The 23,631-nt window shown below is 39.2% G+C and overlaps 1 protein-coding gene across 2 annotated transcripts in view; it reads left to right on the forward strand.

Annotated features, from left to right (window-relative positions):
- The window catches only part of hpse2 (heparanase 2), a 62,259-nt gene extending 40,210 nt beyond the window's left edge, over nucleotides 1–22,049 (forward strand). For both annotated transcript variants that reach the window (XM_037781374.1, XM_037781373.1), the window contains exons 6-11: nucleotides 8,939–9,032; nucleotides 10,098–10,204; nucleotides 10,400–10,514; nucleotides 15,185–15,330; nucleotides 17,459–17,605; nucleotides 20,400–22,049. In XM_037781374.1, coding sequence (XP_037637302.1) covers nucleotides 8,939–9,032; nucleotides 10,098–10,204; nucleotides 10,400–10,514; nucleotides 15,185–15,330; nucleotides 17,459–17,605; nucleotides 20,400–20,562 — 772 coding nt within the window. In that variant the 3' untranslated portion in view covers nucleotides 20,563–22,049. The remainder of the gene's footprint in view (nucleotides 1–8,938; nucleotides 9,033–10,097; nucleotides 10,205–10,399; nucleotides 10,515–15,184; nucleotides 15,331–17,458; nucleotides 17,606–20,399) is intronic.
- Nucleotides 22,050–23,631: the final 1,582 nt, after the last annotated feature.

Below are 23,631 nucleotides of genomic sequence, written 5' to 3' on the forward strand. Positions count from 1 at the left end.
GCCAATACAATGGAGATGAATAATTCAATTTAATTTTTGTTGTTCACACAACATAAAAGATAAAACAATCGACAATTAGTTACTGTTGAATCTTTTTAATTACTTTTTTCTAGCACAGGAATGGCAATGTCGGTCGGAACGTCGGTCCACCTCTTTGGTCCAGGCTGACATATGTCAACAACTGTTAGATAGATTGCCATGAAACTTTTTACAGATGTTTATGGGCCCCAGAGGATGAATCTTAAGCACTTTGGTGATTCCCCTGACTTTTTCTGTAGCGGCGCCGTGAGGTTGACATTTGTGTGTTGAAATGAAATGTCTCGACAGCTATTGGATGGATTGCTACAGACATTCATGTCCCCCTTAGGATGAATTGTGATTACTTTGGTGATGCCTTCATTTTATTCTGCTTTAATTTCTTGAGCGATCGTCAGGTCAAAGTAAGATTTTGTCTTACTTACTTTGTTTTTTTGGTTTATGACCAAATACCTGCAAAACTAATGACATTCCCATCAGCCTCTGTTCTTAGTGTTAAGTAATAATTAGCAAATGTTAGCATGCTAACATGCTAAACTAAGATGATGAACATGATAAACATTAAGTGCAATACATTAGCATTGTCAGTGTGCTAGTAAGCTGGCGTTAGCATGAAACATGAAACAATGAAACATTGATTGGAATTTGTCTTGGTGTGTGCTCAGGGTAGACAAAAACAATACGACATGTACACAAAACTATACCCTACAAATACACATCAACATGGACATATAAAATATACTCTAGCAAATAGATAAACCATCAGCATAAACTTTAAAATACAGAGTACATTAAGACATGTGTGTCTGGTGCATTAAGAGACCCGCTAGGGTCTTCATGGTCATGGTCTGAACTAATGATGAGGAGTTAAGGGCCCTCACTGCCTCAGGATACGTGCTGTTACAGAAGGAAGTAGTTCTGCTCTTAATAATGCACAAACCTTTACTGGAAGGAAATGAGACAAAGAGTGCAGTGGCTGGATGAGAGGGGTCAAACCCAAATACATTGCAGTTCTTGTTGTGGCTGCACTTTAGATATTATTCATTTCATTTCTGAGCTTGTGATAGCCAGTTCATCGGAAACATTATTAACAATGCACAATTGTCTAACTATACATATGGAATAAGTGCCCTTCTTGTTGTTGACGCGTTTTGGATGTGTTTTGTTGGTATTAATTGTGGCTGCATGGGCGCTGTCCAGTGCTGAAGTCTTTTACCTTTGCACCACGTGATAGACGTTTTTATCATTGCATTGTGGTCACTTGCATTAGGCTTATAGCTATTTTGTTAAGTATTATTTAGCCAAATTCAATTAAAAAGTCCCTTTGTATTACATGTGCTGTGTGCCATATCTGCTTTTATTGAAAACATTTGAAATTCCTTATAAAGTAACTCTGAAGTAATGAAAATTTCTTAGCACCCCCACGTATTGGTCACTTAGCACCGGGAGAGATAAAATCCTGGCGCCAGTCATGGCCACTGTGGCGAACAACAGTACAGCCTCAAAGAGACTCGTAGTCTTGTTTCAGGGCTGTGAGCCCCACAAACAAAAGTACAATCAACTTTATTGTATTGGGTTATTGGCAAAAACATGTCAATCATCAAAATCTTGAATATGAACATTCAAACCTGGGCAAATAAAACCAGAACTATCTGCATGATTGGATACCATTAGACACAAGTGAGAAAATATGTAATGTAGGTGAACGGGTTCTTTAATCAAACATAACACCCACACCGTCTAACCTTAACTCTGTGGACATGTTCTGCCTTACCTAACAGGGGCTGCTGAAAAGTCAAATGTGTGTGACCAGACGGCTGCCAGTAACTTCTAGCTGTGAAAATATGAGCAAGAAAAGTGAACGAGACAAATTTACGATTTGCTGTTCAGATGCCCTTGAGCAACGAGCCGTACAGTAATTGTTCCAGCAGTGGAGTATTAGTGGTGCGAACATCTGAGTGTAAAACAAGCAAGCAAAACCCCCCTGCTAAACTCATTCTAATAATGAAGTGATGAAAGGTACGCTTTAATGACCCTTGCTTATGAAAATTAGCACTTCTTGTACTACGCACTGTGACCTGAGAGTGAATCAGAAGCCTTTTTTACTTTATTCAGAAACATATTCAGCAGTTTTAGCTACACGGTCATATTTTAAAGGGGGCAAGATGACACAGTATACCCAAATCTTTCTCATTCATTGTCATAATGACTGTGGTACTGCATGTTGGTTATTTACAGCTGAGGGGAGGAAAAAGACAAGTTAAAGATTTGTGATCCCCTCCTTTCTAGTCCGAAAATCACAGAGGGACTGTAAATTTACTGATGGCAAGCTCCATATCCTTCAGCTGTTATGTAATGATTGATCTGATGGTAGCCTGCTGGTCCACATCAAGGAACACATCATCTTCTTCCTTTGTGACCCCTCCGCTCACCCCAAATCTCTCGCAACACCAGATGGCCATTCCTTGACACTTTATGTTATTACAAGTAAACTGTTATAGAGCAGTGATTCCGCAAGAGATTTTATTAGTGTCGCCAAATAAATTTGCAGAATTTCTTCCATAGTCTTTTATTCAAGATGTATATCTGCAGTACACCTTTGAGCCACAAGAGGGAGCCTGAATGTTTGTATTATTCTGATAATTGTAGCCTACTTATAACATTGAATTTAATATGAAAGGCTAGCGTACATTCTGTTAGTTTTACTGATGAGAGGAAAAAAATGAGCCTGTTAACACCTAAATGTATTTATACAGTATTTAACATGTGTATTTAACAAAGTTGCGATTAATCCATAGACTGTATATAAAAAGTGGACGTAGTCACTGTGACATCACCCATTGGTTTGTGGACTGCTGTTTTGAAACCTTGAGTTTGGCATTTTGGCCATCGCCATCTTGGTTTTTGTCCGTCCCCATCTTGGTTATTTGCAACCAGAACCAGTGACAGGAGAGGGTAGGACTAAGTACAACTGAATGCTGAATAAGACATTTTTAGGCGACGGAAATGTTATAATGAAACTTTCATGAACTGAAAACACACTGTGAAAGGGTTAACGTTGTAAGACGAAAACACAGACAACTCCCAGACCGGACAACGCCGTGGTGGCGACCTGTCAATCACAAGGTAGTCACGCCCTAAAGCATCCCCTGCTTTATGGTCTATTTGACTCTAAATGGGACCCTAATTTACTAAATGATCATCATGCTGTATTGAAGAAGACTTGAAACTAGCGATTGAGATCATAAACTCATGTTTACAATGTTTACTGAGGTAATAAATCCAGTAAGAGGTAGGTTCTTTTTCTCATAGACTTCTATACAATCAGACTTCTTTTTGCAACCAGAGGAGTCGCCCCCTGCTGGATATTAGAAAGCATGCAAGTTTAAGGCACTTCAGCATTGGCTTCACTTTTCAGACCCGGAGGTTGCCCACTGGATTTATCAATTGTATATCTCTTTGAAATGGCTGGTTTACCTCTATAGATAATATGAGGTGATGCTGAAATGGCATTAAAAATGGTCAGAAATGTTCATTTACACACAAATGTACTCTTCTCACGAATTGTGTCGTGATGGATGTTATTTTTAAAAAGTGGGTCCCCAGAAAAAACGTTTGGGAAACACTGTTATAGACTATACTCATGCTTTACTTGAATATTTCCATTTTGCTCTACCACAGCTTTACAGTAGTTACCTGTTTTGTTTTTGTTTGTTTGTTTTTACAGAATAGGGGTTTGAATGTTAAGGGGAGGAAGTCATGCAGAGGATTTTAACATTTTAACAACACTTTGTGACACTAAAATACGCAGCATGATATAACTATAATAAGACATGTAACAACAAACTTGGTTTGGACATTGGGACTGCAACAACCAAACAATTAATATCAAGTCCTCTGTGATCATTAATGCAACACGTTAATGTGAAAGGAACCACTATTCTCCAGTACTTTTGATAATTTAGTACATTTAACTGTAAATATACTCTAGTTATAATTTTAAATGTTGGTCTTATAGTTTCAGTTGAGTATTTTTTTTCCATTTTTGGTATCGGTAGTCCATTTGATCACATCTATTTCCTCTGTAGTCTGTACTGTATTTCTGTGTTAATAGAGTGCTAGATAGTATTGTTTAGAGCTGTCTTTGATGCGGTGCTGGCAAAGCGAGAGCTGCGTAAAACAAGCCAACCAAGTGGATCTTTATCTGAAAACAATTGGACACAGTGTTGCTTCATTTTTGCATTTTATTGAATTCTGGTTAGTCTGGCAGCTTAAGTATCATGCCAAATCGTGGATGAACAAAGGAAAAGTTCTTGGTTCTGTTTTAGGAGCTAAGACTTGAGCCCTTGAGCAATTTCATGAATAGGATCCCCTCAATCCTTGTCAGTATACTAAAACTGTTCTCATTATATTCATTTCTTTATGGGGTTTCTGCTCTAATGAACCACCAAACTTAAGTAAAGAAAGAAAATCTTGTCTTGTTAATTTATGCTTTTATAGACCGTAGCCATAATTCCCAGTAGGACTGATTTGCAGTGCAAGATATACTGTAGCTATAATAACATGTTCCTTTTATTATTCTGTTGCCATATATGAACTGGAATTTCTTTCCCCGGGATCTGGACTCAAGAATTATTGTGAGCTCTCTGGAAAGATGACAGGATAACCAAATAATTTGTGTAAAGCTATGACTTAATCCATGCGTTGTTTATAGTTTGAGGCCAGGAGCTTGGGACTTTTCCAGAGAGGTTAAGCTCAGACTGCAACACTGCTTCACCCCACATGAATAAAATTCAGCTCTATTCTCAGCAGTTTTGTTGACACATCGGACAAAACAGACAAACAAAAAGGTTTGACATTTGTTTTGGAATAATCTGATGCTGCAGTTGTTATGATTATGGTCTTCTACTGGCCTTATTATTCACAGTACAGTGCAAATCGTCCTTTGCATTATCCCCCCATTAAATTTGTTCTTGGTTAAGAAATGTGCTGTTGATTATCATTCTTTAAGCAACTGGATTACTTCAATTATAAACTCTATAATATAATTTTATTGGAGTGTTCTCTGATTTTTGGGGAAAAAAAAGATAAATTGGAACAAAACATTTGCAGCTTCAAGCAGGACTGAGCTGAGCCGATCTGGTATTTGATTAATAACATTTGTTGCTTTTGAATAATCGGAAGAGAGATCTGCTCTACAATGAGTCACAGATTTTCTAAATCTCTAATTAACAGGTTTTGCATCTGTTTCTGTTATTGTATTTTGTCATGGTGCTGTGAAAATAATGCCTCTACATGAGTCATTTTACTCTCATGCATGCAATTTCTGCTTATTTGCAGCGAATGATTTGGAAATGATACAAGTCTTTTCTAGGCCAGTGTTGTTGCCCTTACATGACATCACAGGGTTATAAAATTTGCAAACATAATTTTCCACCGTTATGATGATGACGATGATGATGATGATGATGATGATGATGATGATGATGATGATGATGATGATGATGATGTCATTCTGCAAATCCAGGTAATGTGAAGTGAAGGATCATCCTACAGGGTTGGATATTCCCATTAGATTCTTATCATTTAGTATTTATACCTATGAAGTTAGCATTGGATGGTTGCGGCTGTCAACTACAACTTTAATTATAAACATTTAGTGAAGCAGGTACATTCTTGACTAATATACATCAGTTCAGCCCTCTTAGTCGATTAGTTGACTAATTGGTAGTTTTGGTCGTAGTTTACTAAGATTTCTTCAGTCGATTAGTCATTTTTTTGTGCTTTTTTCATGCTGAGTGACTTACTGTATTTCCAAGAAACTTATGGGCACATCTCTGGTAAACACAAGATTTAAAGTGGCACTTTTGTTTGATTCTTTGCCGAGAAACTCGATTAGATCAAGTGTTGGTCGACTAAGAATGTCTTTGGTCTAGGTCAGGCCTAGTTTAAATATCTTTCGATGAGAGGTTGAAAGTTGTTTGAGTAGCACTCTGATTGATAATGTTTCCTCTTTCAGATCCTGTAAGATCTGGATTCACTTGACCATGAATATCAGAAGGCTAATAAATCTTAAAACACTTTAAGATACACTGTCTGATTATTTTATAGTGACGCTCTCAAACTGTTGAAATTTTGAAATTCAAAACGGGAAGTTTGGGGATTCGGGACACTGTTTGCTTCTGTAACTAAACCAGGGAATGGGTCTATAATTGTAGTGTTGTATGTTCTTTGTAATGTTGTTGCTAGCATTTTCCCAGTGTTAATGCTTTTTTATGTTTCAAATAACTTATCATAAGTAGCTTCACCTAAGAGAGTATGTAATGTACTGACTGATTGATTGATAGGTTGGCTGTCATTTGTTTAAAGACACATTGCAGTTAGATTTTAAGTATGGCTGCCACCTTTTAGTCAATTAGTCGACTAATCGGTTGTTTTGGATTTAGGGCGCTTTCACAAGCCATAGTCCGTTTGGCTAGTCCAAATCAGAGTGAAATTTATAATTTTTGTTTGCTTTCTTTTTAGTCTGGTTCAGTTTCACAGTGCACAAATTAAAGTGGACCAAATAAAAAAAATAATTTGCTGAGGGGGGTTGTACGGAGGAGCGAATTTATCTTATTCATCTCGAAGGCTGCCACTTCTACGCAGGGAATCGCGGACTTTGATATATCGCTGTTGAAGTTTTTTCACTTTGACTCAGCACTGATCTACTATGCACATGAATCCCTTCTCATCCAGTTTATGACTTTATAAACATCACTATTTATTTTTTTTACTTTATTTAGCTTAATCTGTTCTATTCGGCCCAGATGTCAAGCAAACATCAGACTTCTGCGGAAGTCCAGGTCCTCTCCCACTCATGTTAACCTGTCGTTTACCTGTGTCCATCTCAACAAATGCCCGCTCAGGCAGTCTGTGTTTTGGTTCGCTTGGAAATGGCCCTCGGACTGGTTGTTTTGGTCTGCACCAGAGTATGATTACTGCGTTCACAAACACCCAAACAAACCGCACCAGGGGTTGAACCGCACCAGAGTTTGATTAAAACGGACTAAATGTTGGCTTGTTAAAGTGCCCCTAGTCGATGAGATTTCTTTATTTGATTAGTCATTTATTATGCTTTTTTCATGCAGAATGACTTATTTCCAAGAAACTAATGAGCACATCTCTGGTAAACACAAGATTTAAAGTAGTGCTTTTGCATGATTCTTTGTGGAGAAACTCAGTTTCACAGATCTGTCGATTAAATCAACTAATCGATTAGTCGACTAGTTCACTAAGAATTTCTTTAGTCGAGGAAAGCCCTAATTTTGAGTCTCACACAACAATTTTTTTTTTCCCTTCTGCAGTGCAAATAAGATGTAAATGTGTTTTATGGTACCTGACACGTGAACTACAGTATGTGGTTGTTGCTTTCTTATTTTTCTCTCTTGGCCGCTTGCAGCGGATCTTGGAGAGGCTTTCTGTCTGCCCACAGGGTGATGATGTTCCTCAGGACTTTGGCTCAATAAATTCTTCTCTCATTGTGCTCTCTTAAATTCAACTCTCTTTGTGTCTTTATCTCTCACACACACATGTCAGCATTGTTTAGTCTGAAATCTCAGTGCTTCCAATTCCCCCTTTATGCAATCCCACATAGAACTGGATTGTCACTAAGTATAATTGAATATGTCAGTGCCTGTTCATCATGTCTGGGGTAGTGAAATGATGCATTGTGTTCTACATCTATGAGACCAATGAAAATCGCACTTAGTGGTTTGGATTTGGAACCTACAGTTTATAATGAACTGCAGCAATGTTTATAGGGAATCCATGTTAGTGTTGCATATGTGAAGTTACTATCTTGTTGTTTTAACATGCAATTGACCTGCCTGGTAGTGTGATATGGTATTCTAGTATATAATAGGATATTATTTACCAACGCAATGGAGGTAGATGGTACCGGGATTGTCAACTGCACAGGTTTGACTTAAAGAAACTCAACATTTTTCAATAGCATGGAATATGGAGCTTATCTTTCTAATGTGGAGACACCATGGTAAATTTGATTTGGTGAATAGATTGTAAAGACTTTTGACTTGACTTAAAGGACCAGTGTGTAGGATTTAGTGGCATCTAGCGGCAAGGTTGTAGATTGCAACCAACTGAATACCCCTCCACTCACCCCTCCCTTCCCAAGCGTCGTATCTAGATGGTAACCTGCAAATTGGGATACTGTAGCGAGATGGTTAAGGTTAGGCATTGACCTTGAATGGTTTAGTTTAGGATAAGTCGTCGGACAGCGAGTCTCGCGAGAGTTTTTGCACATTTTTGCATGTTTCAACAATTTGCGGGTTACCTTCTAGAACTACAGTCGCCCTCAGGTAACGTAAAAATGTGAAAGGCTCTCTCTAGAGCCAAAGTTTGGTTTGTCCGTTCTGGGCTACTGTAGAAACATGGCGGTGCAACCTGGTGGAGTCATTCTAAGCCAACAAAAACACAACAATTCTTAGTTTCAGGTGATTATACACTAATGAAAGCATAGTTATGAATATTATATTCCATTTCTGCTTATAGTTCCCTCGAATTGCTACACACTGGTCCTTTAAAATTGCCTTTTTTTGTGTGTTTCATGACTGTCCAACATGGAAATGGATATCATAACATTATATTATATATAGTTTTAATTATACATTGTAACTTTTTTTAAATTAATTTAAAATTGTATTTATACAAGTATCAAACTCTGAGCAGGTTAAGCAGGTGGATGGTGACTGGAGAATCAAAATGAAGATTGTACATTTCAGTTTATTTTTCACCATCTGTGCTGTAATAATGTGATGATAAAGATGATGTTTGTTGCTCATATTGTAAAGAGTGTACAGAGTGTTTCTCTCACAGCATTTCCGTTGCATTTCCATCACAGTTACTACATGGACGGCAGAGTGAACAAAGTGGAGGACTTCCTGAAAACTCGTCTGATGGACACACTGACGGAGCAGATCAATAAAGTCACCAAGGTACAGAAGTTTCCATTAAAGTCCTGAAATATAACTTCTACTATAATTAATCTTAGTTTATGTATGTAAATACAACTGTATACATCCAAATAGACTATTTCTGAAGCGCCTGCTTGATGCATACCATAAGTCAGTTCTAGAGCTGTACTGTCGATACAAGATTTGATTAATATCTGGTGTGTATCTCAGAGGTCGTATATCAGGTTGTTCAGACCATCTCAAGGGTTGATGTCAAGAAACAACTCATTTTAATTTTGAGTAATATTTGCATTTTATTTGAGTTGGCCGGGTCATGCATCCCTCCTCAGCTAGTTTTTGTGATGATAAGGCCACATGTGCTAACAACAAGAGTGAGCCCTCGGGGTGAAACGGTTGTCTCTACTATGAGGTAACAACATGAACAGCGCCAAGGTGCCTCGGGGAAAAAGAAGTAATCACTCCCAAGAACGAAACTTAAAAGATTCAATGAAATGTAATGAGAGTGTGATTCTTCTGTGAATTACCACTTAACTGAATTTAGTGAGTTCAGGTTTTTGTGTTTCTGGTTTGTGTACCTGTGCATTATTATTCTGTGTGCATCAGTATGTTTCTGTGTCTATTTGCGTATGAAGAAGTGATTTATTGCCAGGTGTAATGTCTTTACATCAGCTTGCAGACTCTAAAATTCAGTCAGTATTAGAAAAGCATTCAGTACAACAAAAAAGGTTCCTCAGCACTGTGACAATTTACCTGGTTTACTTGTATTGAAAAAGTTATGATCCTATTGTAATTATCCTTAAAGGGTACCTTTAGTATTTTTCATCCTGGACCCTATTTTCCCATCTTTTTGTGTCCAACTGACTAATACAACTGAAAAATAAGCACTTGTAGTGGACGTAAAGGTACACTGATGTTTCGCAATTTCCTTTGCAGCTGTTTCGCGACGTCACCCTTTAAAATAAAGTTTAATGATATTGATGCATTGATTCAAAAGACCCAAAAGTGAATTCCAATTGGAGCTTTCACTAAGTTCATTTCAGCGTAGATTTTGTTGACACAACTGCGTTTCTATCACTGTCAATGCAGGTTGTGAACACACATACTCCCGGTAAGAAGGTGTGGTTGGGTGGACTGGGGCCGGCGTGGACAGGAGGCATTAGTAATCTCTCTGACACATACGCTGCTGGCTTTCTGTAAGTACTCTTATCATACCGTCGCTGCTTAAGAAACCCTTGTGGTGTGTTCTGTATATAATGATACCTTTGATATTAATGAATTGAACAAGATAAGAAATAAAGTATTTAATCCCAATGCATTATGTATTATTGGCAGTCAAAGGCTCTGCTGTTGCATTCCTAATATGTTTTCTGTGTTCATATGTATTCCAGGTGGGTGAACGCGCTGGGAATGGCCGCTGTGCAGGGGATTGATGTCGTATTGCGTCACTCCTTCTTTGACTACGGATACACTCACCTTGTGGACCAGACCTTTAACCCTTTACCCGTGAGTCTCTCCATTTCAGTTCAACAATGACTAGATTGGTTCTTGGTTCTCATTGTCAGGGCCTCAATTCACCGTTCTTCATCATAATAACAAGGATCTGACCGGAGCAGTCCTGCTGCGCTCTGAACCTTTTCTGTAGCAGACCCAGTGCCTCGATGGCACCTCTCGCTCTTTCCCGTGGGAGCTATTAGGCGAGATGAAAGGCGTTTAGTGGTGATGAGTGCTTAGACGCAGGGGCGAAATGCCATGTAACCTTAGCCCTTTGTCAGTAGCTCAGGACAGTGTCACTGCTCCTCTCAACCCCCATCACAACTGTGCGCTTCTCTGTGCGGGACAGTCGGCCGGTGAGAGATCTGCAACCTGAGATGCTGATACGCAGGCATGTTGGTAAAATAGCCTGCAACACTGTGTGAAATGGAACTGCCCAATCCCAAGTTCCTCCAGGGTTTGGTCTGAATCATGCAGGGACGGAGATACAACAAGCTTAGTCCACAACACGGTATATAAATCATCTGATACACACTGTTCTTTTATTTAAATGTGCATGATTGGCCTATGAAGCGAAAGAATTTTAACAACACAGATGTGTGGAAAGACTACTTTCCAGGTCGTAATGTTCCCTCTTTGTACTCAAAGCTCAACGTGAGATGTTTCTTGGTAATTTATTTCTTTTAAAAAAGGGGACTTATCTTCATGTTAAACTGATCTCATTTTGCTCGGGGGGAATAAATTAGAAGTGTGAAGGAGTTATAAAATTGTGCCAAGTTCATAAAGAAGATTAAGTTCATAAAAAAGATTTATTAAGTTTGTAAAAAAAGGCTTTTATATTAAGCTGAGTCAAGGCATGGGTGAGAGGCTTACATTAACGGCATGCACAGTAAATCGTGGTTTCTACAATAAAGGAGAAACAATGATGGAATCAAACATTTGTTATCATTCAAGATTCTTTTCTTCTTGCTTTGGTCAGAAATAGCTGCCAGAATGAGTATTGGCAATCCCAAAATACCATTTTAACCGCTCATGTTTTTTAACTAATCACTTCTACAAAATCTGACATTCATATTTCACTAAATCCCTCATTAGTTCTCTCTAGCCGGCATGAACTTTCTTCTGCCTCACTTCAACTATAAGATATGTAACAATCGAGATGGCCTCATATTTCTTCCCGCATCGTCTCCATTATTTTTCTGGGAATGACGGTCTCCCGCTAGGATCACAATGCTTTAAACATGGCTGGATGTCTAGAGGCTGCAGCGGCCTACCTGCTGAGACAATTCACTGCACGGCCAACCTGTCTTCTGCATTGGAAATTTATGACCTGGCCCCTTCTCCTATAGGATGACTCCCTCATTGGCAGAATCCAGTGAAAACCCCCGCTTACTGAATGACTGAACCCATGCACCTTTTTCTGACTTGCTCTTCTGTCCCAATCATCCTCTCTACATAAGCCTGTTGTCTCCTGGGTTGAAATGTCCTAAACTAAAGTGAAGTGTGGAACAGAAATGTCAGTATTTAGTGTCTGGCAGTAGGCAAAGGCATATTGCTCCCATCTGAAAAGATGCTCTGAGAGAAAATATTTCAGGTGAATAAATACAGTTGTGGGGCGGCACCGATCGCAGGTTCAAATCCGGCTTGGGGCCCTTCTGTGTGGAGTTTGCATGTTCTCCCCGTGTTAGCGTGGGTTTGCTCCGGGTTGTCCGGCTTCCTCCCACAGTCCAAAAGACATGCAGGTTAATTGTTGACCCTAAATTGCCCGTAGGTGTGAATGTGAGCGTGAATGGTTGTCTGTCTCTATGTGTCAGACCTGTCCAGGGTATACCCCGCCTTTGCCCAATGTCAGCTGTGGTCGGCTCCAGCCCCCCCGCGACCCTGAGTAGAATAAGCGGTTACAGATAGTGGATGGATGGAAATACAGTTGTCTAGCCCTCATATAAATACACATGTTGAACCCTCCGACTTACAAACCTTCATGACTGCATATTGTGGGTAGCCTATACTTTGTTACCTTTTCCTGGATGTGTTTTTCTCTTCATTTTTAACAGCTGTTATTTTTTATTTTATGGGAAACCCAATTAGAGAGAAGATTGTTAACGTCTTCATGGATCTAGTTAAATTAAAAACACTTAAATGTTTAACTTCAGTGGTAGATGCAGTGTAATATTATGACCTCATACTTTGATCTCTGGATTCTTACGGATTAACAGCATTTCAACCAGGCCGTCTGACTTTCATTTGCCTTATTTAGCTAAACAGTAAAGATTAATAGTTATTCTCCTTGTTTTATTCCTTTAATTGTGCAGCTGAGGTTTGATTGGTCTCTGGTATATAGTTTTACTTTTCTTGAGTCCTTGACAGTTCCTGTTTTTCTTGTGTCTTTCTCTCTGTTTCTTGGTCTATATGGTATTTGGATTGGATCTCAGAGTGATGGTTGTTTTACCAGTTGATGTCTGTCTGTCTGTCTGTCTGTCTGTCTGTCTGTCTGGAGAGTTGCAGGGAAAGAAGACAGGGAGACAGACAGGCAATTAGACAGGGAAACAGGCAGTGGATTTAGGACCTCAACTGATTCCCCCCCCCAAAAAAAATCAGTTTTTAGTCCTGTTCTGGTCGAGGATTTTATCACATAATCAATTTATTGATGGTTTATTTTACTTGAGCTTTGATATTTAAACACAAAGCAAGAGTATAACATCACTCCGGCCATCTTGCACACATAAAAGACCAGACTCATAACTGTTCTTTGTTTTATACACTATGTAATAATCACAGATCACAGCTCTGGCCATACATTCACCCATCCATCCCTCTGCCTGTGGCCAACACTATACAGTTCCATACTGTGCTCTGTTTCTTCGATGCCTTGGCAGCAAATTAAGTTAAAGCCTGCATGGAAAAAAGAAGCCCTTAAATGTTGCCATATGCAGGATTGCATGGGAACTTCCTGAGGAACACATGTTGTTCTGGGTCTCTCGGAGAGGTGTTGAGTCTGTGTAGTCTATAGAGTGAGACACAGTATGGTGGACCACTCAACAATGATAACATAAAACAGCAATTCATGATGGAGCATAATATTTTGTAAAAATGTCATATTTAAGACCTGTCAATTTTAAACGGGTCAGCGGTTGTGCGATACAATGTGACATGTTACATGGGGCGATCAGCTCCAACGAGATGTCAAATGTCAAAGCGCTGACATATTTGGACTTTTTGTGAAATATATCTCTTTTTTCACCATGTCGCTGACTAGATGCTTTGTTAGCATATTCTTAATTCACACAGTTTGCTAAACTTAATCTACCTGGACATTTTATGGGTGAAGAAACAAAATGGAGATTTTAGCAATATTTCCTTTCAAGGGAATCCAGAGTCCAACATTGCCAGTCTTGCCCTTCAATTTAACTACAGTGGAGTTGGCAATGCTATTAAACTGTTTCCCTGCTGTCAGTCAGATCAAGTCTTTAACCCATTTGTGCCCGCAACTAAATATTTTCCTTTGGTGGAAGTGTTCTCCGGGTTTCTTCACAAACGTGAAAACATGTTCAGTCAAACTATTGAAAAGTGAGTTTTTCCTATCATACTATATCTAGTCTTTCAGCACATGGGACTACTTTGCAATAGACTCCATTATATTTCAGGGAAAAAACAGTAGTCCCATGTGCCCAAAGATATAGTATGATAAGAAAATGGCTGCATCTCAGAAACTACAAGGAGCACAATCAATTATTTGGTATCTATGAACTCATAGCAAGTTGAATATCAAAGATATGCTCACATATGCAGTGTTTTCATAAAACATTAATAAATACAATATTAGTGTTTTTCCTCATTTTTCAAAAATCCTGACTTTGATTATTAATAAATGTCAAAGTTGTACTGTTAGTTCTTTGCCCCAAGTATGTCTGTACCAAGACTTTTGACCAATCAGAACAAATGTTATGCCATCTTTCCATATCATACTGAATATAGTCTTTTTATAAGTTATAAACTTCCTTTCCACACCTGCCTGCTTTTGCATTGTATCTTAAAGGTATAGTGTGTAGGATTTGGCGGCATCTAGTGATGTGGTTGCAGATTGCAACCAACTGAGTACCCCTCCGCTCACTCCTCCCTTTCAAAGACGGAGGTAACGTGAGCCGCCAAGTGCAAAACCGTGCTAACGCTGTTGGTCTCACTCAGAGGTCATCCTTACCATAATAATTCTACCTTAGGAGCAACGGAAGTCAGACGGCGGCTGGCAGTAACATGGTTTTGCACTTTGCAGCTTACATTACCACAGTTTCACAAGCCTGTAGAGAACTACGGTGGCCTTCAGGTAACGTAAAATGCGAAAGGCTTTCTTTAGAGCCAGTGTTTGGTTTGTCCATTCTGGACTACTGTAGAAAACATGACGGACTCCGTGAAGTGGACCCTCTCCCTATGTAGATATGAATGGTTCATTCTAAGATAACGAAAACACAATGATTCATAGTTTCAGGTGATTATACACTAATGAAAACATAGTTGTGAATATTATATGCCATTTCTGCCAAGAGATCCCCAGATATGTTACACACTGTTCCTTTAAAACTACAACCATGTTGTGAATCCTGTCCTGAGCATTATGATGATAAAATTAACCTATACTGTCATAAAAGTAATGTGAAGTGTGTGTCTGTGTGGTGTTGCCCTTACAGGACTACTGGTTCTCTCTGGTCTTCAAGCGTCTGGTTGGTCCGAGGGTTTTGGCCGTGCGGGTGGCTGGACTGCAGCGGAAGCCGCAACCAGGACGAGTCATACGAGACAAGCTACGTATCTACGCCCACTGTACCAGCTATTACAAGTACGTGCTACAGCTCACCCACCTTGGATTAGTTTGTAACCTGCACTTAAACACAGTAACATTATCATGATATACTTTTCTTTTGAGGCTGACAGATGATAAAGCACACATCCTCTCATACTCTCAGTGATGTGTAGCAATACTTGCATGTCCTTGAAGATTTAGATGGAAAACAGACTGCCTAACTTTTTCTACTCCCTGTGTTCCTGCAAACACCTGGGGCTCAGTGTCTGGAGGGGAAGAACAAAATCCCAAGGCGGCCCATTCGGCTTCCCATAAATAAGCAGACCGCAGACACCCGCTCTTTCACAGCTCTGAGCCTATAAAACTTAACGGGTATCACTTATCAGGTGTGTGGGTTCTGTCTCCCTGTTGTCAAAGAGCCGCTGAAAGGTGTGCTAGTCCTTTATCCCATCTCGGATTGGCTGGGGGGGGGGGGTATTCGAGGGGGAGGGACAATAAGGCGGTCTGTGCCGGGAGGAGATAAAGAGTGCCACCATGACCTGTTCAAGGTTATCATTTAACCCAGGCCAGTGGCTGTCAGCACCAGGCTAGATTTACGGCCTTATTCCAGACGGGGCTCGTTTACAGGTGCAGCATCTCGTCGAAAAATAGTGGAGCGTTGCACAGATAGATGGTCGATAACCGGACAGGAGTTGCGTAACTAACACACACACACAAGGCCTGATGACATGCACGCAAATATTTGAAATTCTTTTCAGCAACTCACTGCCGGTATGTATGGTGAATTTGGCAGTAAAGAGATGGTATGCGCTCAGCTCCACTCAACGCCCCAATCAGCCAACGACTCATCTGATCAGACAGCGAAGCACTATAGCAGTTCGTCCTGAATCCAACATTTCATACGCCATCATTTCTGCGGTTTTACACAGTCAGCCCTTAAGTGGACGAACCCTCGTCGTCTTAGTGGTTTGACTGCACTGTGTAAGACAGCAGAGACTGTAAATGTGCTCAGGCAGTCAGCGGTTTGAAAAGTCTTTGCAGATTAGATATTTGACTTTCGCTGCCCTTTTACCCCTTTTAGCGGTTTGCATGGTATTTTTGTTGCTTTCCAGCGACGCTCCAACATCAAACGGCATCAACACATGTTTATGTTCCCGGTTTGGATCGCTAAGAACCTCATCATTTGAAAGGCCTGAGAGGTCATTATCTCTCCCTCCATCTAAGCAACTGATCTATCACTCGGAGCCATGGTCCACGTTTCTCAGAGACGAGGCTGCCAGAGTTTAACACAGAGCGAGACGCACAGCAGTCCCGTCAACAGTACAATACTTTATTTCTCTCTGTAAATATATACTGAATATTGGCAGTCGTGCAGGGTTGATGAAATAAATGTCTCACCATGAGCCCAAAACCCAAGATTGCTTTAAAGATATGAGATTTTAGAGGTGGTAACAGGGAGAGATGTCTACCAGCCCTGACCCTGAACACCGAGGCCGACATGTGGTATTCACTACAGCTGTGTTGTCTTTGTCCTCATATCTGGGCCCTTATTAGATTTTATCATGTTTGTCTTATCTGTCTCGCTTAGTTATTTACCTCTGGCCAGTATCCCTATCAAGTTGTGTCCCCAGTGCTTTGCTCTCCGGAGACGGACTCAAACATTGTTGTCTGTGTAACTCAAGAAGTGTTGCCCGTCGCATTCACACCCTTCATCTGACCCTGGGCTTTTACATCGACAGCTTTTACTATTGGACACTGTACAAGAGAAGCAGATTTCTGCATCAGATAGCCTTTATGGGGATGATAAAGGCTTTGAAAATGAAACGTGGTTTATTATGGTTCATACTAAATATAGATGATAACATGCTGCTTAGTGGAATTCCACTCTTGAGCATACTTTATCTTACATTATTATTTTACTGCAAGCCTTTTGATCCAGATTAGATCAAGGAGTTGTGGTTTGATCCTCTTACTATATGTGATAAAAATCTCAAAGGCTTTCTTTTCTTTGTAGTCATCTTTAATTATAGAGAATTGTATTCAACATGGCAATGTAATATATAATGAATCCCTATGAACAGATGTGGAGACGAGCCTTTTCTCTTCCTGATTGTCTTTGTCTTGAGAATTAATGAGATGTTCGTCATTTTCTTTACGGCACCAGTCATAACTATGTGAGAGGGTCCATAACAATCTACATCATCAACCTGCATCGGTCGCGGAAGAAAATCAAGTTGGCGGGGACGTTACGGAACAATACGGTCCATCAGTACCTGCTGCAGCCCTACGGCACTGACGGACTCAGAGCCAAGTTAGTATACACCTCTCTGTCTTTGTCTCTCTGTCTCATACACATGCACACTGGCATTGAATAATGGTTTTCTATCCAAACAACAATGTGGTCTTGTTATAGAGTATCTCGTTCCATTCATTCATGCTGATCAAACAAGACAAACGCACTGAGGAGAGACCCAGGTTACCAACACAGCCGTATAACTCTTCCAGTCCCGTCATTTTTCCTCTAATGATGAAAACCTTCTTTGAAGCAGTTTTCAAACGTTTTTTTTTTGCAAAGGTGTGAAAGGCTTTGAGATGAGGACTAGGCATAATGAGAAATTCATAAGCAACCTAATGGGTCTTCAATCATTTTATTTTTTTTCCAACTTTAATAGGTTGTTAAACACTAACAATACATTTAAAGACCACCGTAGGTGTTGGACTTGAGCTCTATAATTCACGCTGAGTCGGCATGTTGTGTGAATACACACCGCAAAATATGCAAATATACGCTTACAGGCAATAACTTCTTCCCGTCTATCTAGATTATAGATAGCTTAAGACAACATAAAGAAAACTGCAAAAAGAAAATAAAGAATAAACCCTTTTCCTTTTTTAGTGAGGCTAACTATTAATTCAGACTGTCATGATATATTGCACTGCTTTTCCTGAAACTTGCCAAGTTAGTATTATTTTTCGATTTATTTTGTCAGTGTGACATAGTACAAACAGCTGACAAATTAGACAGACAACGTTGCAACAAAATAAACAGACACAAGACGTATGAAACGGACGTTATAATTTGAATATGGTACAGATTTGTAGTTGTTTTTGTTAGTAGAATTGTGAGTGTTTGTGTGCATGTATGAAGTGTGAAGTATGTTGTGTAAGTGCGAACTTAGTTTTAAAAGGAATCACTGACTGAGCCCAGAGTGCCTCACAGATTTTCAATGTGTTTACGCCTCTTTGTTTGGATGTGTTTTTATAGCCTGCGACAGATGTTTTATCTGCTATGATATAATAGACTTCATGTATCGAGGTAATATAAGTCATATTGCCTTTAATATATCCCTTATAATATAAAGTTTATGCTTTCAGTCTCGTCCTATCTCCTTTCAGCCTTTGGTCTGTTATTCTGACTCAGACTTAAGCCTCAAATCCTGGAATAACAGTCTAATGACTCAGGACTGTGTGTGTGTGTGTGTGTGTGTGTTATACGATACCGACATACGGCCTTAATGGCGGCTCAGGCATGATCCTTCAATAACAGCGTAATGATGGAGGATGTTTTAGGTGTTAGAACAGGATTACAAGGTAATTAATAGGAGAGAAAGCTAACGACGGTCCTTTCTCAGGCCTTAAGTGCTTTCCTTTACCACAGGCCGCGCAGGGAGACTTTTATGAAGAATTTAGCAACACCAGATGTCTATAAATTTGTCTGAGTAGTGGGACTTTTTAACTCTGGCCAGGTCCATGTTCCAGGTGCATGCTCAAGGAAAGCTTTGGGCAACTCACTCTGATTCATAACTTCCCCCTATTGAGCATAATTTTATTTGATATTTTATTGAATTTGAGGTTCACGTAAAAATATCCAGACCATTGGCCTCAATCCTTAAATTAATGTGAACTTTACAGTATAACAATATAATAAAAACGGCAACTAATAACAGCGGCACTTTGAAGTTGAAAAGTTGAGTTTTAAAGGTGATAATACAGTACAAATGCAGTATAAGGAGATAATTTCTCTTCAGATTTATTATTACATATTACCATAATGTAATAATAAATAGAAACAATACATTTTTAAATACAAAAGTGAAAGTCCTACTCAGGCTGACTGTTATGCAGGACGTTTCATGATATATTCCTGCTGGATTTTTATAATCCTGTTAATTATTGTGCAATCTTTTTGTTTTTCCTTTATAGTCAACCCATAATCCATTTGTGGGTGGACATTCATTTATGACTGTGACGTGTTATAGCTACTCTTCAATAATATTTCATATTCTAAAAGTCTTATGGTAAGAGAAGCAATAATCACTTTAATTTACTTTTATTCTGTGAAATTTTGGTTTGTGAATATAAATATTATAGCAACCCGTGCCTCACGCAATGGTAATTTTAAGGAACATGACAAATTAAATTATATCAAAATAATATTTTGAACATGAGGAAAAAATAGGGAGTGCTGCACTGGGTTAGGAAACTGTGTTGGAAACGTTGAAGTAACAAACCAGATGCTCTTCAAGGATGGAGCAAGAAGTCAAATAACTAAAAAAAAACAGTAACTGTTGAGCTTTCAAAGGAAGTCCTTGGTTTAGGATGGCAGTCTGGAAAACATCCGAGGCGCTCTGATTGTGAATTAAAAATCCTTTATTGAGACATAGAGAACAACAACGTGTTTCAACTCAACAAGTATTCATCAAGGAATGAAGAAGACCACCCAGGACTTCCTTTCAATGTAAGCAGGAGAGTCACTTTTTTTAATTAATATTTTGAACAATCTGTCTTTGAAAACTGTATTTAAAATATTCTTATTAGTACTTTAATAGTTCTTAAGCTATTATACTGCAAATAGTATTAATGACTGTTTAGAAAAGTACAATATTTTGTTTGCTTGAAGTCTTAAAAATATACTATTTCATTGCAGTTGACTCCAAACTGTTTTAGGTTTGTAGATTCCACTCAGAAATCACAATTTTGTAACAACAGCACCCCCAAGTGTCCAACTGACAGAATCTAAACCCTGAAAGACTGAAGGTGCGTTTTGCTGTCAGAAGGCAGGTGAACTAATGCAGTCAGTATTTCCTGTTTCGCTCTTGTTGCAGATACGTCCAGCTGAACGGGGAGAAGCTGCTCATGGTGGACAATGAGACATTCCCGGAGTTGAAGCCTAAGACACTGAGAGCTGGACGGACAATAGCCATGCCTCCCATGACCGTAGGCTTTTATGTCATCAAAAACATTAATGCATACGCCTGCCGAAGATAACACTGACCCGTCGTCCCTGAGCTGTAGGAGTGATGCTCAGAAGTCTACCCAACCACAAACCCTCTGCCAGTTTGACCCAAAGCTTAAAAAACGGTGCGGCTCTTAAATTTTTTTCACTTTACCCGGAAGACAGGGAAGTCAGAATACCACATTCTTGCTCAAGGACACTTCAGTAGAGTGGACACATGGCTTGAATTCAGTACAAGTCTGCAGCCTCTTCAACCGTTATTTCAATGGTTATATTTAAATTACAAATAAACCGGGCCCTTCCCTCGTCGTCTTCTCTGGTTCAACAAAGAAAGACTTGCCCAAGACACATAAAAAGGGCTGCACTGAACACTTTTCTATTCTTGTCACCAGCAACTCCTCATCAGCTAAAAGACTTGTGTGAACAGTGATTGTTTTGTGGCTTTGCATGAAGTCATGCAGTATCATAAAAGTCCACATTCTTTGACTTGATTAAGCTATGTTTTCTACTCTTGGATTGTAAAACCTAGAGTTTGTTATTTCTGCATCGGCCAAGAGTTTTCTTTTTTTCTAATCTTTCACCCGACTGAGAGAAAACTCTGAACAGGCAGCGTTTCTGAAGCATACACAAGTCAACTTCAGTTTGACTTGATCCTTTCCACAAAGAGAAAACGCCATGGTGTGTGTAAGGTCATGTGCGGACTAGCTAAGTGTGTGTGTGTGTGTGTGTGTGTGTGTGCGTGTGTGTGTGTGTGTGTGAGATTCATTGATAAAGCTACTGATGTGTCTGTCCAGTCCGTTTTTCCTCTGAAAGTATACGTTTCTTCCTTTGTTTAATATCAAGTGGCTCCAAGGGAAAATCGGCCTCTTTTAAAGGCTGTTTTTGTGTGCAGTATTGCTTTTCTGCTGCAGGTTTCTATCAATTTAACAGCAGAGTGCAATAGCCAGGATGTGTCTCTGGTGTTGCGTTGCAGCTGAAGAACAATGAGATGAACCCATCCATAATAACATCCGTCCTCACATGCAGCCTGCATCCACACAAAATCTGGGTTTTGCTTTTGATTCCCAAAATTCTAAAATACAATTTTTTTTCAGGTGTATTTAACCTTTCTCATTATCTTCAGTGTGATCTCACGTTTTATAATCCTCTTATGCTGCTAGGTTTTTTTTGTACTAAATATACATTATATATTTTACATAATTTTGTACAGATTTACCGTCGTATATTATTAGATGATGTATTGTACATAAAAAGAGTGATGAAAATAAGTGCTTGATATGTCTACTTACATACAGTATACATCTAATTTATATGATTAAATTCTTTGCTTTGTCTTTATATTTCTATTATAAACTAATTAACTAACTAATGCCCCAACTTTAAAGAAAAATCAATATGTATTAAATGATGGGGTGACTGTTAAGATGCAAAATGTCAGGTGCAGACAGCAAGAAAAGGACTTACCTTAAGATGGTGGTTCATAACCCATGTTTCACATTTATATATATATATATATATATATATATATATATATATATATATATATATATATTTCAAAATATGTTAGCCATCTTATTTAAAGATTGGGTTGTTATTCTCCAGAATAAAATCACAGAGTGAGTAAAGACATCATGTTCTCTGTGTTGACATGAATCAGGGACGCTGGAAGTCAGTCTATATAATGACGTACTAAATACTAAATACTAAATGCTGCGCGACATTCATGTTTTTTGTTTTAATTTGAATGGCCAGGATTGTTTATATTTAATAATTATTAACAACATTTTACACTAATTTTGTGTTTTTAGAGGGATTAGGTGATGTGCAGCCGTTGGGGTATGGAGAGTGGGGGGGTTGGGGGTCCTCTCCCAAGAAAATATAAAGGTTTTTGACTTAAAAGTGCAATTTTACATCATTTTGTACCATTATTATTACTACAGACAATATCTGAACATTTAATTCTTCTGACAATGTTTGCCCTGTAAAATCATATTCTGTAAATCAAAAGAGCAGATTCAGAAACCTAAACATGGTTTTATCAGCGCGTAGCATCGGGCATTAGTAAACAACTAGATCTACCCTGGCTTTCTAACAGAATGACTGCTAGATGATTCACTCTCATCTGTGATATTATGTCCTGCTTTTGCAGGACGTGAACATTGTATTGATAAATTACAGCACCCTCGTTCTCACCCTTCTCGGCCTACAGAAAAAACACCCTCAGCACCCCCACTTCCAGCGTCCCTGACATGAATAAGACCAGTAACAGTTCTACACTCTTACATGGTGGAAGATAATCAGGGGCAGGTTCAGTGCCCGAACATGTTAAATATAAAGAATATTTGTCCTCTGAATGTGTTCATAGTTAATGTAGAGATGTTCATATTTCTTTTGGAGAGCATTATTTTAATATGTAAAGTGTGCCTATATATTATTTTTCTTTAAAAAAAAGTTTACATTGATAATAAACACCTACAAATACCTAAGAAGTTGTGCTTTTTCTGTATACGCTTCAGTCAAAATGACAGGTTCATCATGCCACAATCTGCACTAAAGCAAGACCTGCATTCCTGCTCAGATTTTGGTTTGTCAGCTGGTCAAACGACATCAAACTTTGCTTGTAAACTCGCCATGTTGCAAACAAGAGAGGATACTTCGGTATAAACAGCCCATCGTGTGAATTAACATTGAGCAACACAGCCCGACTCCTCAGCAGTTCTCAGGATATAACAGGGATCTGCAGAAGCACATGGTCTCAAGGAGAAGAAGAAAGAGACACTGAAGAGATGAGAGGATGATAGATGCCCGCACAGGAGCACAAAGAAAATGCAAATATGCCCTTCTACAGAAAGAACCCATAAATAAAAACATTCTAGCGGCATCCTGCACAAACTGCTACACTCTGTGGCGCCCCAGATGTGGAAACAGCTGGAGCAAGTCTTTGTAGTGGGAAGAGTGCTGTCTTGTCACTGCATGAGACAGCTGCTGATGGGAAACATGAAGCCAGGATGGGGCTAAACCTCCAGACCTCAGCTTTGGCCCAGACAGACTGAACCTGGGCCAGACCTGGCTCAGCGTATACTGATGCACAGACAATCAAA

This window comes from Sebastes umbrosus, chromosome 10, assembly GCF_015220745.1.
Source record: "Sebastes umbrosus isolate fSebUmb1 chromosome 10, fSebUmb1.pri, whole genome shotgun sequence".
Lineage (NCBI taxonomy): Eukaryota > Metazoa > Chordata > Actinopteri > Perciformes > Sebastidae > Sebastes > Sebastes umbrosus.